This window comes from Pelodiscus sinensis, chromosome 6 (genome assembly GCF_052426305.1).
Source record: "Pelodiscus sinensis isolate ZL-2025 chromosome 6, ASM5242630v1, whole genome shotgun sequence".
Lineage (NCBI taxonomy): Eukaryota > Metazoa > Chordata > Testudines > Trionychidae > Pelodiscus > Pelodiscus sinensis.
Window position 1 is genome coordinate 69,130,942 of NC_143057.1, and position 15,485 is coordinate 69,146,426.

The 15,485-nt window shown below is 44.7% G+C and overlaps 1 protein-coding gene across 3 annotated transcripts in view; it reads left to right on the forward strand.

The window, feature by feature from the left end:
* Window positions 1-4,808: 4,808 nt before the first annotated feature.
* The window catches only part of ST8SIA4 (ST8 alpha-N-acetyl-neuraminide alpha-2,8-sialyltransferase 4), a 101,821-nt gene continuing 91,144 nt past the window's right edge, over window positions 4,809-15,485 (forward strand). Inside the window, exons 1-2 of one of the 3 annotated variants that reach the window (XM_089779307.1) lie at window positions 4,809-5,319; window positions 13,007-13,138. In XM_089779307.1, coding sequence (XP_089635433.1) covers window positions 5,207-5,319; window positions 13,007-13,138 — 245 coding nt within the window. In that variant the 5' untranslated portion in view covers window positions 4,809-5,206. The other 2 variants (XM_006128785.5, XM_089779306.1) reach the window with 2 other exon arrangements.

Genomic DNA, 15,485 nt, shown 5'->3' on the forward strand with positions numbered 1-15,485 from the left:
AGAGACAGCATATGGACCTAGGTTCCTGAGCCTTGGACTCGATCCACACAGAGAACAAATAGTTTAATAGTCTTTGCAGCCTAGCAGACAAAGGTAAAACTTGCTCCAGTAGCTGGAAGTTGAAACTAGACAAATGCAGACTGGAAAGAAGGTGTACATTTTTCATGGTGAGAGTAATTTCACATTGGAACACGTGGCTAAGCTGAGATGGAGCTTGAACTAGCAGTCTGCTTGCTATTAGCACCACTGTGTTGCCCCAAATAAGGACTAATTGGTTAGAACAGTGTCTAACCAATTAGGGGTTAGGAAGTCAATGAGCTAACCCACCCACAATAGGCAAGTATCAGAGGGATAGACATATTAGTCTGAATCTGCAGAAATAACGAGAAGTCCTGTGGCACCATATAGACTAACAGATTTATTGGAGCATAAGCTTTCGTGAGCAAAGACCTACTTTGTCAGATGTATCTGACATGCATCTGACGAAGTGGGTCTTTGCTCACGAAAGCTTATGATCCAATAAATTGTTAGTGTATAAGGTGCCACAGAACTTCTCGTTTATAACAGGCAAGTGTGTTAAAAAGAGCATGGGAAAGAAAGCATGTGGGCAGGAATGGCAGGAGAGAAGGTAAGGGAGAGCCTGGCAAAAGGAGTTCTGTGATGCAAGATCCTTTACCTCCTACTCCTCCACCACACACATGTTGTAAGGTCTCAGAGTGGTCTGTGTTCATGGGAGGGGCAGGGATCAGGCTATCCAATTGCCCAGGGGCCCCCAGCTGCTGCCAGCAACACATCGGTTCTAAAGTAGGCTTCTTGCCTGCCCTTGCTCTGCACTGCCCCTGGAAGTGGTTGGCACCATCTCTGTGGCTGCAGGAGTCAGGGGGTGTTTTGCCTTCACCCTGAGGCTACGTCTACACTGGCGTGATCTTGCGCAAAGACTTTAGCACAAGAGTTCTTACATTAAAGTAGTTGTGCAAGACAGCGTCTACACTGGCATGTGCTTTTGCACAAGAGATATGATTTTGCGCAAGAGCATCCTTGCCAGTGTAGATGCTCTCTTGCGCAAGAAAGCTCTGAAGGACATTTTAACCATAGGGATTTCTTGCGCAAGAAATTCATGTTGCCCGTCTACACTGGCCTCTTGTGCAAGAACCGTTGCGCAAAAGGGCTTATTCCTGAGCTGGAGCATCAAAGTTCTGGCGCAAGAAGCCCTGATTTCATACATTAGAATGTCAGTTTACTTGCGCAAGAACACACAGCCAGTGTAGACAGGCAACAAGTTTTTGCGCAAGAGCGGCCTCTTTTGCTCAAGATCGCACCAGTGCAGACACAGCCTGGCTACATCTACATTGGCCCCTTTTCCGAAGGGGCATGGTAATTTTTGAAATCGCAATAGGGAAATGCGCGGGGGATTTAAATATCCCCCGCGGCATTTAAATAAAAATGTCCACCGCTTTTTTCCGGCTTTTAGAAAAGCCGGAAAAAAGCGGTGGACATTTTTATTTAAATACCGCGGGGGATATTTAAATCCCCCGCGCATTTCCCTATTGCGATTTCAAAAATTACCATGCCCCTTCCGGAAAAGGGGCCAATGTAGACGAGCCCTCTGAGTGTTTATTCTGAAGCTCCCATTGGCTATGAACTGCAGCCAATGGGAGCTGTGGGAGTAGTACCTTCTGGCAACAGTGTATGAAGATCCCCTTGCCTCCATGCCTAGCAGCTGCTGCCAGAGAGGTTTGTGTGGGTAGCTTTCAGGAGCTGCCCAAGGTAAACACTGCCCTCTCCTGCACCTAAGTCCCACCTTAACCCAGAGCCCACACTACGCAAATCTCAGGAAAGCCATGTCTACACAGGTGTGAGTTGTGCATGAGTACGGGCCCACTGACTTGCCCTGGGGCCTGGAATTGCTGTGGACTGGCAGAACAATTTACTAATGGTTGTAGTGGATTCTATCACTGACAACTTTTAAAGCAACATTTAATGTTCTAAAACACATGTTCTAGGAATTACTTTGGGATAATGATCACAGTGTTCCCTTCTGGCCTGAGAATCTATAAACATTTTATGTTAAGTCTGTAAACTTTTTGGGGCAGGAACCATGTGTTTTTCCATGTTTTGCACAACACGAAACCCACTATTACTGTGTAATATTAGACTGTATATAACCATCATTGAATAGAAGATCAGAGCACTTAAATTCAAAACCTGAGTAAATTCATGAAAAGATTAATATATTGTACATTTCTTGATAACAATGAAATCAACCTTGTTATGGGTGAGAGAGTGAGGAATGTATGAGATATAAGTGTGAAGGTCACTGGACCAAATGTTCTAGGAAGAAGCCGAGAACAGACGTAAAGAAGCCAAAGATTGCTGTATATTCCCACTGAGATGAAAGCGGTGGACAAATAGATGGCTCTGAAAGAAGGCAAGCATTTATCAATTGGACAAAATATTTGTGATAGAAACCAGCTTAGGATGGCAGAACAAAGAAGATAAGGAGCAAGAGGAACAAATGGAAATAAACATCCGTCAGAAAAACAGCATGATGATGCAAAACCCTGCTGATCTTGATGGAGAGAACTATTATAAAAGGAGAACTATTTTGCCTTAAGAACGGGGACGTTCTGCCATGTCTGGAGCATTGATCCAGATTGATAGACCCCAGCTCCTCCACCCATGATGAATCCACAGACCATGGACTGGTAAATATAACATTGATTCGGGGGGGGAAGGGGCTCTCTATGTAAGCATATGCTAACTTCACCATCGTATTCTCAATAAATGTGGCATATTGCCTATTCCCCCCATAAAGATCCCATGTGCTTCTTATAAGCATAACAAAGTCACTGAGCTCTGGGTTGAAGAAGAACAAATTGTAACACTTTAAAAGGTGTGATCTAGGGAATTACAGATCAGCAAGCCTTATATCTGTACTTGGTCAATTGGACACGCTAAATAAATTGGTTGAAGTATTTAAAAAGCCCTGCGAGATCCATACATGATAGGGTCTAATATGGTTTCTACAAAGGAAAAATTTCACTAATCTCTTAAATCTTTGAATGTGTCAGAATAATGGCTAAAGAACTGCTTGATGTAGCTTAGATTTTAAAAGGCTTTTTTCAAGATTCTTCACAAAAGAAGCTAACTAGTCAGAGCCTGTGTCTCATCTGTCAAGTATAGGACTATATAGCCAATTTCAATCACAGCTAGAAGTTAAAAGTGGGATGCCTCAGTATTCTTCTCTAGATCTGGAAAAGGGGGTGACTATGAATGTTACAATTTACAGATGACTAAAATGAATGTGTCAACCTAGAAACAATTCTGAGGAACTTTGAAGAAATCTAAACAATGATTAGTGGGAAATGTGCCAAATGAAGAACATTGTTGATTAAAGCAAATAAATGCAGTTCACTTTATAGGCTTGTAAAAAGGACCTCATGGCTCAGTCCAATCCCATGAATGTAAATTTATCAAGTTCTATCTTAAACCTAGTTGTTTGCCATCATAATTCCCAGAGGGAGACTGTTTGCAGAACTTCATTCTTTTGAGGGTTAGAAACTTTAAGTTCCACCCTAAATATATTCATAGCCAGTTTATACCTGTTTGTACTTGTGCCAATATTAAGCTAAGAGCCAGCTATTCTGCTTGCCTAGTGTGGATCCATTCTCCTGACCCCTGACCCTCATTCACCAATCATACAGTTGACATGTTAACTTTACTGAAGGTGAGAGTGTAGAAGGGCTCTAGAAGTGTAGATACGTGCCCAAATAAACCAGGGTTTGATTGACTTTTCATTGTCAGGCTTTACGGTTTTCTCCAGCCCCTGTTTTTTTTGTTTTGTCTCTCTCTCTCTGCCTCCTCAGTTTTAATGTGCATTAAAGGACCATTATCAATTTAATACAAATTGTCTCTAGCAGTCTGATAGTAATTGCCTGTTGAATGCTAATCCAATTGATTAGTATAAGCCCACATTTCTAAAATTGTGGGTCCCGACCCCCCCATGGGGTTGCAAGCCACTTAGGGGGTCATGCTATCACAAACTTTGAGAACCCCTGGTACAAGCAATAAAATTGCACGGAGTGGGTTAGGATTTGACTATGCCCAGCTAACATTGCAGCAGCTGCTGTGCAGCAAATCCCAGTTCTGCAAAGACTTATACACAATTCATTTTATTCATGCCAGTAGTCGTACTGATTTTGATGGGACTATGCATATGCATAAATCTTTGCAGGATCAGGGCCTAAGCATGGTAAGTGAAATGAGTTTTTCCCCCAATAAGCCAACTCCAGCATGCCAAAGTACAAACTCCAACAATTTGTGCTATAGTCCTTTTAAAAAGTCAGCCCCATCTTTAAAAGGCGTGTGTTTTCCTACTATCCATTGCTGTAGGATAGCTGTCACTGAAAAGCCCTCCACTTTTTCCTCCTCCCCCCTCCGAAAAGCAATTCTTCAAGCCAGCCCATCTAGTGGCTGGCTCGTGACGAATGGTGCATTTGGAAAAATATTACACAGGGCATGGTTTTGCAACGCTTTCCAGCTGTAATGCCCCCGCCCCTCCGCTGCTTTTACTGGTATCTAAGAAATTGCTAGTATGACACGGGATTTGTGCAGCGTGGTAACTTTACTAGGGCTTGCACAATGCGCAGCTGCAGTCAGAAACGGGAAAGGGGGAGAGTCTGTCCTAAGGAGTCTTCTCCCGGGCTCGAAGCCCGCGTGGCGCGAGACAGTGACTCCAGAGCAGCTCGCGGCTCCGGGAAAGCCTTTTAAAGTTGGAGCTGCAGCCGTCCCGCCCCCCGCGGCCACTTATTGGCCGCGCTGTGCTCATCATTTTCCCCGCTAGCGAGAGGGAGGGACTAGCGACGGCGCGGAGTCTGGCGCTGGCTGCTGCCGCTTGGTTTCTACACGGGGAAGAAACGTGAGGGTGGCTGCTGAGGCAGAGGGAGTCGCGGCGCGTCTATGCGCACACGGAGTCCGGGCAGCGCCAGGGGAGAGGAGGAGGACTTAGTCCCCCAACGGAGGAGCAGCAATTGCAGCAGCAGCAGCAGCAGCCGCCGCCGCCACCGCCTGTGATTTCTGCCCATACTAGCGGCAGCTCTTTTTTCTTCACCCCCACCCCAATTTGCGTAGAGTCTTTGTGTCTTGTGTGTGTGTTTTGCACACTCCTGCCAAACAAAGGGGGGTGGGGGGGAGGCTGGGAGAAGACATGCGTTCCGTCAGGAAGAGGTGGACTATCTGCACGATAAGTATCCTCCTGATCTTTTATAAGACAAAAGAAATAGCGAGGACTGAGGAGCACCAGGAAGCGCAACTCACGGGGTAAATGCAAAGCCTTGACTTGTAAGGATTGGACAAAGGGAAAGCCGCGTGTGACATTTAAATGACTCAGATTCTTTCTTGCTTCTCTCTGTCTCTCTCTCTCTTTCTGGGCAGATCTCTTCCCTCCCCCCATTTCCTTGTTTTTACAATGCTAGCATCAGTTCCAACTTTGCGTGTATACGCGTGGTGATTGCTTCAGTGTTCAGCGGGCAAGGGCAACAGACACGGCAGAATTGTCTCGCAATGAAGAGTTGGGAGATGTAGAGAAGCAAACGTGTAATGTGAGGCTTATTCAATACAGCACGCCCCGCGAATGGTTGCTTTTGGGTGTGCTGAAAGAGGCTGAAAGCAGACCACTTGTAAATAGGGAAGGGTGTTGTGTAGTTCTGAAACTAGCGGCATATCAGATTTGTGGTTTGTTTGTGATATAGACAATAACACCGGGAAAGGGCTTTTTACTGCGGGCTTGGGACACCTGTGTGGTAGTTATATTGGCCATAATAACACAATCAAGGTTTTTTCGTTTCCTGGCTTGATATTTCTTCCCAACGTGAATGTTCGATAACAAGGAGCTGTCTCTTTCTGTCTTTGTTGCTTTGAAGTTTGTATAGGAGATTGTTTTAACTTTGGTGATGGTTGTTACTGCCTGTACTCGGATCCCCAGGAAGCAGCAAGCAGATTATAAAATCCCCTTCATTCTTCAAACGTTTCCTCTTGGAAACCTTTTCTTGCACGGGCCAGCCGCCTGTTTCTTTTGTCTTAACCATAGATGGAGAGAAGAAAGACTAAAAGCTGCTTGCTGTCTTCCTCCTCGCTTAATTTTTTTCTCTTTAGTCATTCACTTCTTATGTTAATCTGGAAACTAACGTGAAGAAGCTGGTTTCTTAGCCAAGTCTTTGTTTCCGTCCCCTAGAGATGACTGTAGAATTTTTATTCTTTCATCTCCTCTTAAAGAAAGCCAAGTACTGCAGAAATGCGATAACACAGGGGAATTTTGTAATATTTGTATTTTTGCCACCAGCGTAAAAATCGATTTTTTTGGGGGGAGGGGAAGCATTCACAGCAGGTTTTTATTCATTAATGTTTGCAAACGCTCAGAGCTCATTGGATTAGAGGCACGAGATAAATGCAAAGCAGCGTAACTTATTGTCAGGGTTCATTGAGAATGGGCGTGTGAGGAAGAACAGGGGATCCCCGGTTAATCATTTACAGGAAGGAGAGATGGGTACACCTTTGTCCCCTTCCACGTGCACCCACCAAGGTGTGAGTGCGATGGGGTTGAGAAGCTGTACTTAGATGGGGGCATGGCCCTTTCTCTGTCGGTGAATTTGTATTCATGCGTGCAATATGATTCGCTCTCCATGTGCGGCTGGCGTGCCTGGGAAGGCGGTGTGTGCATGTGCGCACCCCGAAGCATGGAGAGCCGGCCACAGGCTGGTGTCTGTGCATCCTTCTGCCTTTCACTGCCAGCCTGACAATGCCTCGGAGAGGCTTGGTCCGGCTGCTGACGCACGCAGCTGGGCTGGTGTGCGAAGGATGCAAGCGCATCTCTCCACCTCCCTCCTTTCTATGCTAGTGGGAGGCGAGTGCGAAGCCCCTTCCCCACCCTCCCCGCTAGCATCCCGTCTCCAAGTTCCTTGACAGGCAGCTATGCTGGAATGAAGCCAGGGCAGCGCTGCTCCTTCATCCCAACAAGGGTCTCTGGCAAGCAGCTGTGCTGCTGGAGGGAGGGGCGGACGCGGCGCGGCTGGAGCGCCTGCTCCCCGGATGCTTGGTTGCCGAGACCGAGACAAGCAGCTGTGCGCAGCTGGCGGAAAGGTTGTAGCCGAGAGGCTGGAGCATCTGCAGCAGCTCCGGATAGGCACTGTGGTTGCCTCGTAGCATGTCCGGGTAACTCGCTTTGCGAGCGTTTGTCTGCAAGTCAACAGGAAAAGAGCTGCCTCGCCTCAGAAAGAGCCTTTGTTTGAGCGGACAGGTTGCCCCAATCCCCGAAAGAAGCACCTAACAGTTCATATAGCAGGGCTCCTCCTCCCTCGTTAACTCCGCTAATTACAGAGCTGCGGTGGGGCCGGGCAGATTGTTCCACTTCTGCCAGGCTGCAGCAAGCTTGTTTGTGCCTTCTACCCTGCCTTTTTCCAGCCCAGAGTTAAGCTTGAGAGCCCCCTTGTATTTTACATGGTTAATCATGTATTTTTTTTGTATCACCCTTAATAAAGGAGAACGCACCTGGGCTATGACTTTCTGTCCTGCTAAAATCTCTGAGTTAAGTAGTTTCTTTACAAATGTATGTATTCTAGAGAGTCAATTCATTCTCCACTCCTTTTCCCATTTACAGGGTGCCCACGATTCCTCCCCTTTGGGGCTATGGCACAGCTGTTGGGTCTTGGAATTCCTTCCTTATCTAACTTTTCTAGTGTGTGCAGTACAGGCAGTCCCCGGGTTACATACAAGATAGGGACTGTAGGTTTGTTCTTAAGTTGAATCTGTATGTAAGTCGGAACTGGCGTCCAGATTCAGCCGCTGCTGAAACTGATCAGCGGCTGATTCCAGGAAGCCGCTTTGCTCTGCGTTGCTCCCCGTCCCCCGGTCTGCAGACGCGTCTGGGCTGTCAGCTGCCCGTGTGCTCCGCGGCTTTGCTCTGCTTTGCTCCCCGTCCCTCTGGTCTGCAGACGCATCTGGGCTGTCCGCTGCCCGCGTGTTCCGCCGCTTTGCTTCCTCTCCCTGGTCTCCAGCAGACCAGGGAGAGGGAGGACCCCGTTCGTAAGTGCGGACCGACATAAGTCGGATCCGCGTAACTCGGGGACTGCCTGTATATAATGCTAATATTTTAGTTGCATGCCCAAAAAGATGTTTTAAAACTTGTTAGCTTTTCTGTCTACAGTTAAACATGTATCCTAATATATGTGCTTCTGGGGGTATGTATAACATAAATTTTAAATATTTTTAAAAGTAGTCCCTAATTGTTGTTGTTGTTGTTGTTATGATACATAAACAGTCTCTCTCAATCAATTTTTAATGTCTAGAAAAGTTCAGTTTAAGCTTCCAGGCTTGTCTCTGAAGGTGGTTTGCAGGTTTCCTTTGATTAAGGCCTCAGAAGTGTGGTGTGGAGTGACCGTTTTGTGAGAAGCATTTGCCTGTGGCTCATATGGTGTCTTTGTGTTTTATCGTTTCAGTGTGGGAGTTCATTTGAGAATGTAGCGATAGCTATTGGAGCATGTGATGTTTGTGTTCCTTAGCCAGGGCATCTTATGGTAGAAAGATATATAACCCATGGAACTTGAAAGGTGTGGTGTTGAGCATCAAGCAGTGGAAATGTGTCTTCAGGTTTTGCATCTGTTGTTCTGGCAGGGTCAGGTGCTGCTTTGGTGTATCCTGGTTTGTGTGAAGCTTGCTTCTGGTGAGTTTGAGGCATTGCTTGAAGGCCAGAAAAGATAGGTCAGGAAATCCAGCTGGGCCATATTCTACCCAACATTGCTCAGTTAATGGATATTTGTATGTGAACAGAATATAATGCATCTTCAAAGTCAGGAGATTCAGCATCAAGGTTGACGCTTTCAGTTCTAAATAGCCCTTGATCCTTAGGTGCACTTCCCACTAATATCAGTTGTAGTTCCAAATAAATATGGAGAGTAGATTGTAGCCCAAATTTATTGTTACACTTGTCAGACTATTTACACAAAGAAGAACTAGATGGTCGTGGCACATGCTTAGCTTTATATAAATGTAGCTTTTTTTGTTGGTGGTGGCGGCGTATCTACTGATATATTAAATCAGATGTAAAGAAGGGATAAGGAGAGCACTATAGTGAGCGAAACTCTGCTCCAAATGCAATAGAATATTTGAGACTTCCAGCTCCTGAAAACATGGTTTTTGAAGATGTTTTATTGTATCATGTCTGTAGTTCATGTATCTGTAGACTCAAATCATCTTGTAGACTCAAATCAACTACATTCATGGTGGTCTACAGGAACACCAGGCCCCAGGTGCGGGGCCTCAGTGGTCCCAGAAGGGCCAGGGCCTTGACCGGAAAGGAACAGAGATGTGGTAGCCAGCCCATAGTGCCACCCAGTTATAATGATGCGAGCCTTCAGAGATGGAAGGCTTTGGAGCATGCTGCACAGCACTCCAGTGGTGATTCTAAAAGGCCTAAGCCTCCTGGATGCTGCTGCTACTGTGACAGCAACTCAGAACCCCGGATCCTTTACTGTCTCTGGGTCCTGGGGCAATTGCCCCCTTTGCCCACTTCCCCACTCCCCTCATCAGCAGGCCTGACCACGTTTCAAATGGTAGAGTACTTTTTAGATACAAGTAATGTAATTGCTCATTTGGTCTTGCATGCCACTGTGTAAAAGTGCTTAATGGGTTACTTTTATCTCTGATAAACCAGAGTCCTCTCCAATATACCGTTGTATGGTATGCTTCACTTGATTTATTTTAATTTTCCTTTAGATGCATGTATAGTATCCTGTTGTAGGGCAAATATATGCAGTAAATATGTTCACTGTTTTTGTACAGAATTACTGCCTGCGGAATTGCCACAGAATGGTTAAATGAATTCTGATCGAGATCATTCCCATAGAATGTATTTAGATAACTTTCGTTGACACTAGTGGGAATATCGCACATGAGCATTTAGACTTTTTCCAACATCCTCTTACCCTCTTAAAGGATAACTTGCATAAAGGTCTGAGATCTTTAAAATTATACAGTTGATTTTCAGAAAGTGGTATCTTGCCTCGAATTAGTACTACATCAGAGCCGCAGCATGATAGAAATGGACCACAGGGTTGCTAGTAGTGCTGTCTTTCGGATGAGCTGTGAAACCGTGTTCGACCACTTTATGCAGGCCAACTAAAATTCTGCTGCAGTTTAAATGGGATTGGATTAATCATTTTAGACTGTACTACTTATTTACTGCCAAATATAATCTTTTGTAACGTCTAGGAGCTCCCATCATCAATCAGGATCTCATTTTTGGGGGTTCTGCCCAATCACAACAAAAACAGATTCTGACCCAAAGAACTTGGTGTGTAACAGCTGGTGCATTCCATTTACTTTCTTTGAGGTTGTCAAGGCTGTTCCTCACTCCAGCACTCTGAATGCAGAAGGTGGGGGCCCACCAGAGAGCTTCAATATCTTGTCTCTATAGGCACTGGTTACAAAAACTTCCCCCCAGAATCCTAATACACATATTTTGGGGAATTTGCTGCCATCATCAAGTGCTTTTTGATCCCTTAAAAACCAAGGGTGAACACGAAACCAGCCCCAGGGTACCCCAAGCTCTTTTGCCTCAAAAAAGCTTGAAAAAGAAAAGAGAAAAACAAACTGCAGTCTCTGGTCTCTGACCCCTCAGTCAGAGGCATGCGGATACACAGACAGACCTTCCAGGACACAAGAATCAAACACCTTAAGAAGTTATTTTTATTACAAAACAAAAGATAAACTTGATAAAGCATGCTTGGTTGCTAGATGTTACAGAGCAACTGAGGAAAACAAATTCAAAACCGAGGAAAAAAACCTCTGGTTCAATACTTAGATGGTAGTAAATGGGGAGAAGAGGCATAGATTCACACCAAGCCGTTCAAACCAAACCACAAAATAAAGAAAAATTACCCTGAACACAACCGAACCCACATTTCCCTGGTACTCATTTCCAGGGCTCGCCAAGCAGTGGTGAGCCCCACTCGCCAGCTGCGCGGTTCTGCACTCTGCGCATGCACAGATCGCTCTGCGCCAGCTCTTCCGGATTGTAACCTACTTGCCACAGGCGAGAAGATTACATTATTTGTCAAGCCCTGCTCATTTCTAATTTTCTCTTTGTTCAGTCCACTCCTGCGCTGAAATCCGTGTGTGTGTGGGGAAGGAGGAGGCATGGTAGTTCTGCCTGGGTTTAAATCATTCTATGTGTCTCAACTCCGGGTTTAATTCTCCTACACAAAGAAAGCAGGCAGGCAACCTATATCCAATTCAAATTTCAACTCTCTATCTTGACTAGTTGTCCTGGCCCCCTTGCCGACACCTTTGCTAGGTACGGGAAGTTAACCCCTTCGTCACCGGGTGCTGGTCAGCACACCTCCTGCTCATGATAAGAGGTCTATTAATGAAAAGCTCTATACAAGAGCCAAGTTTTTGGTCTGTCTGTCTTAGGTTGCTTACTTTGTAGTTAAAGAGAGTGATACATCCAGTTGGTCAAATAATTTGACATACTATTGGATGAAAGGCATTCTAACTGTAATGATATTATCCAATGTCGGGTAAAGCAACTCTTTTGAGCTCAGGGTCCATTTGTATGTCTTTATGGCCTGTCATGGTCAGTAAATAGCTTTAGCACAACAAATCTGACTTACTAAGTATTTCTTACTCACAATATATAGTATACACTTTAATACTTAATACACTAACTGTGTACACCATGTGTACGATAGCAGCTGCTCCTGTCTGTGGGGCTGGCTGTGTTTGGCATCCTGCTCTGGGTGTTGTGACTTCTGGGGTTTCAATGCTGCTCATGTTTGTCCTGCCTTCCTGATTGAAGGGGTGGAGGACATTTGGAAAGGGGCACATTTCTGCAAGTGGGATTGTGAACTGGCACATGGAGTTGCAGTGCCAATCAAATTTGCAATTGAGTTGACCCCTTGCCATAATGATGGAAGAGCAGTTTGGCCAAATGTAAGTGGGGGCCATGATCCTGTGCACCAGGATTTGACAGAACCTTGATGCATTCTGCTGACCCACAGATTAAGAAACTCTGGATTAAAGAGCCTAAAGTTTGAACTCGGGGAGTCACATTTTGCCTTTTTTATCTCTGCTGGAGTTAATGAGATTGAATGGTACTCTTGATATTTTTATTTGTAACTTTTTAGGTGTCCTATTAGATTTGTGGTTCTTTGGCCATTATGATAATTATTATTGCCTGATTTTAATTACAATCGCTCCATACATATTCCACCCCTTGCCCCAGTACACACAGTTTTTCCACCTAAAATATGTCCAGGTCTGACTCAGTTTAGTATGTAACCTCTGACAAGTTCATTCTTGGACTCTTATGGTTGTGTAAAGCATATGCGTGTGCAGAAGTTCCTAAAAATCAAGCTTAAGTTACTGTGGACATATTCTCCCTTTGCTCCATGTGTGAACTTGTAGAGAAATTCCATGAGCAGATCAAGGAAGAATATGCCTGAGTAACCTGAAATGCCACATGTGGGAGCCTTGTAGTATTAAGTCATGATAACTGAGAAATTGAGTGTGTGTATGTGGAGAGGGGAATTGACAGAGTTCAGAGCTTAATAATGGGAGTACATGATGTTTCAGGAATGTAGGTTTTGGCCCAAATCTGTGCTGTTTGGGCCCATAGTCACAATTAAAAGCTTATATTATATTTTGTTTTCTCTGCATTCAAGGTATATGATTATAAAATAACTTAAGCAGTTCAACTACCTTGCCTTTATGTATCTTTCTGATTAAGCATTTCTGTGTATCTAAAATACCATTTTCTTGTTATGGTCGTCTTGGAATTGTTTTATTGAACATGTAAAATGAGTGGGGATATGGGGAGAAATTCTTTCTGCTTTTCCTCATGTATATAAATAAAACACCACTTTTTTGTGATTTGTTATGTAGAAAAAGCATCCCAGCAGTTTCAACCTTACCTTAATGGTGTCTTTTTTTTTTTCTCTCTATTGCATTTCAGAGATGGTGAGATGAGTTTGAGTAGATCAATGCTCAATAGCTCTGATAAAATAATTCAGAAGGGTGGCTCTTCAATCTTTCAACATTCTGTAGAAGGCTGGAAAATCAATTCTTCCTTGGTCTTGCAGATAAGGTGAGTGCCTTGAATAACAGTTAATTTTGTATTACCATAGCCTATAACTCTGTTTAGCAATCTTATCTAGAACTCTTGATTTACAGTTTAAAGGTGGTTGCTGCTTAACAAAATACTGTACTAATTCTATTTAATATTGCATGCTGAATGACCTGAAACCCTGAAAAGAAGAAATACTTCCATCCAAATGAGTAAGGTGTGTTTTGAAAAACTGATTTCCTTTATGTGAGGGAATAAAATAGAAGTGGTATTGGCACTCTGCAGTTTTCTTTTGTTCCAGTGAGTTACCTGAGGCCATACTGTACCTGATGCTAGGATGGTCACACCACCCAGTAAGAGGTAGCCAAAACCTCTCACTCTACGGCTATGTCTACACTACAGAGGTGTTTTGTTTTTCTTTCAGAAAAACGGCCATTTTTCTGAAAAAACTTCATTTACATCCACGCTGCAATCATGTTCTTTTAGGGGGGGAAAAAATTGAAAGAACAGAGGGTCTCCTCCGACATGGGTTAGCCTCTATGAGGAAGAAGCCTTTTTTCTGAAAGGCATGTGTGGACGGGGAAGAGGGAGTTCTTTCAAAAGAAGAGGGAAGAGGTAAAAGCATAGGTGCCCTGGTGGCTACTCTGTCTATAGTAATCACAGCTTAAAATTCAAGATAGCGTCCATTTAGTGTGGATGCTATCTTTCAAAAAAGCAGATTGCTTTTTCGATGCACTTTGGCAGTGTGGACGCTCTCTTTTAGAAGAAGTTTTTTTAGAAGATCTCTTTCTGCAGGAAAGAAGCCTGCAGATCTAGATGTAGCATAGGTTATACTCTGACTTCCTTGACTTCGTACCCAAGCAAGGGGGCTAAAGGAAGGGAAAGAGGGTTGTGGTATGGGTCTGGTACTTCCTGTGTCAAGCAAGCAGGGGTCAGAAAGGGTAGGGAACACATGAAGCCTTGGCTAACAGAACTAAGCCAGTAGGGATTGTGGAATATGCTATAGCCAATGAAGGACTATGGCAAATTGCCTCTTTCTGTGGTGTTGGGGCAGCAGGGCAGTCTAGGTAGTGGCTCATGTTTGGGACAAATTGAATTTTTTTTTCAATTTGTTCTTTAAAACCTATACATGGTTTTTATATAGCCATTTTTAAGGGGCAAGTTCTTACATCCTTAATCAGGTAAAACTATTTATGCAAGAGATTATTGCCTGACTAAAAATTTACGAAGGACTGTTGAAGTACTGCTGCATTTTTATGTCTTGAGTACTAAAGCAAAGAGACGATATTAATAGCACAATGATAATTAGTACATACAAAGTTATGGTAAAAGGAATTTGTGGGATACTTACGCCCTTTGACATTTGGAAAAGCTTATACTCAGAGTGACCTCCCTGCCTCGCTATTATAACAATTACCTAACTGTGATTGTGATGACTTTGATGTCAGGGATTTCCTTGCTTTTTAAGGAAATGGTAATTTTAAATCAAGCATATGATTCATAGATTGGACTACATCAGGACTAGGCAAAATATGGCCCGTGGGCTGGATTTGGCCCGCCAAGCCACCAGATCCTCCCCGCAGAGGCAGCGGGGAACCCCAAGCAGGCTCCCTAGCTTGCTCTGCAGCCCTGTGTGCCGTGCAGAAAACTGGCTGAAGGGCTCCGTTGCTGTTTTGAAACGGGAGGGAAAGGGGGAAGTTTTAGGAGCTGCCCCGCCCCCAGCACATTCCCATTGGCTGGTTTCTGGCAGAAATTAGCCAATGCGAGCTGCTTGTTAGAATAACAGGCAACTAAGAAGAATCATGCCTCCTCCCCTGGGCTCAGTTATTCATGAAGCACATGGCCAGGCAAGCAGGCAGGCTGGCTGGGAAACATTTTAAGCTCTGCAGGCAGGCTAGTTTGGCAGCTGACAAGTAAGTCTCTTGGCCACAGCCTGCTTCTGGCTCCCCAGCCCTTTCCTGCCCCAACTCTTCTCCCCCCTATCCCCACTCAACATACCCAAACCCTGTGTCCCGCTCTTACACCCATACCCCCTCCCAGATTTGGCAACCCAATCTCCTGCCCCAGATCACAATCCTCTCCTGCCCTGAGAGACATCCCAAATGCCTGCACTCCAGTCCCCTCCCCTAGGTCACAACTTCCTGCTTCATCCCAACTCCCTCCCAGACTCAAGTTTCCCTCCTGCACCCCTGTCCCTTACCCCAAGCTCCCTTCTGCATCCAACCTCCATTCCAGACCCCACATCTCCATTAATATAATGGAAGAGCGCGGCCCTCGACCACTTTCCAAAGTCGTGGAGTGGCTCCCCATAAAAAATTATTGCCCACCCCTGGACTATATAATATATTAATTATATTGATTACTGAAA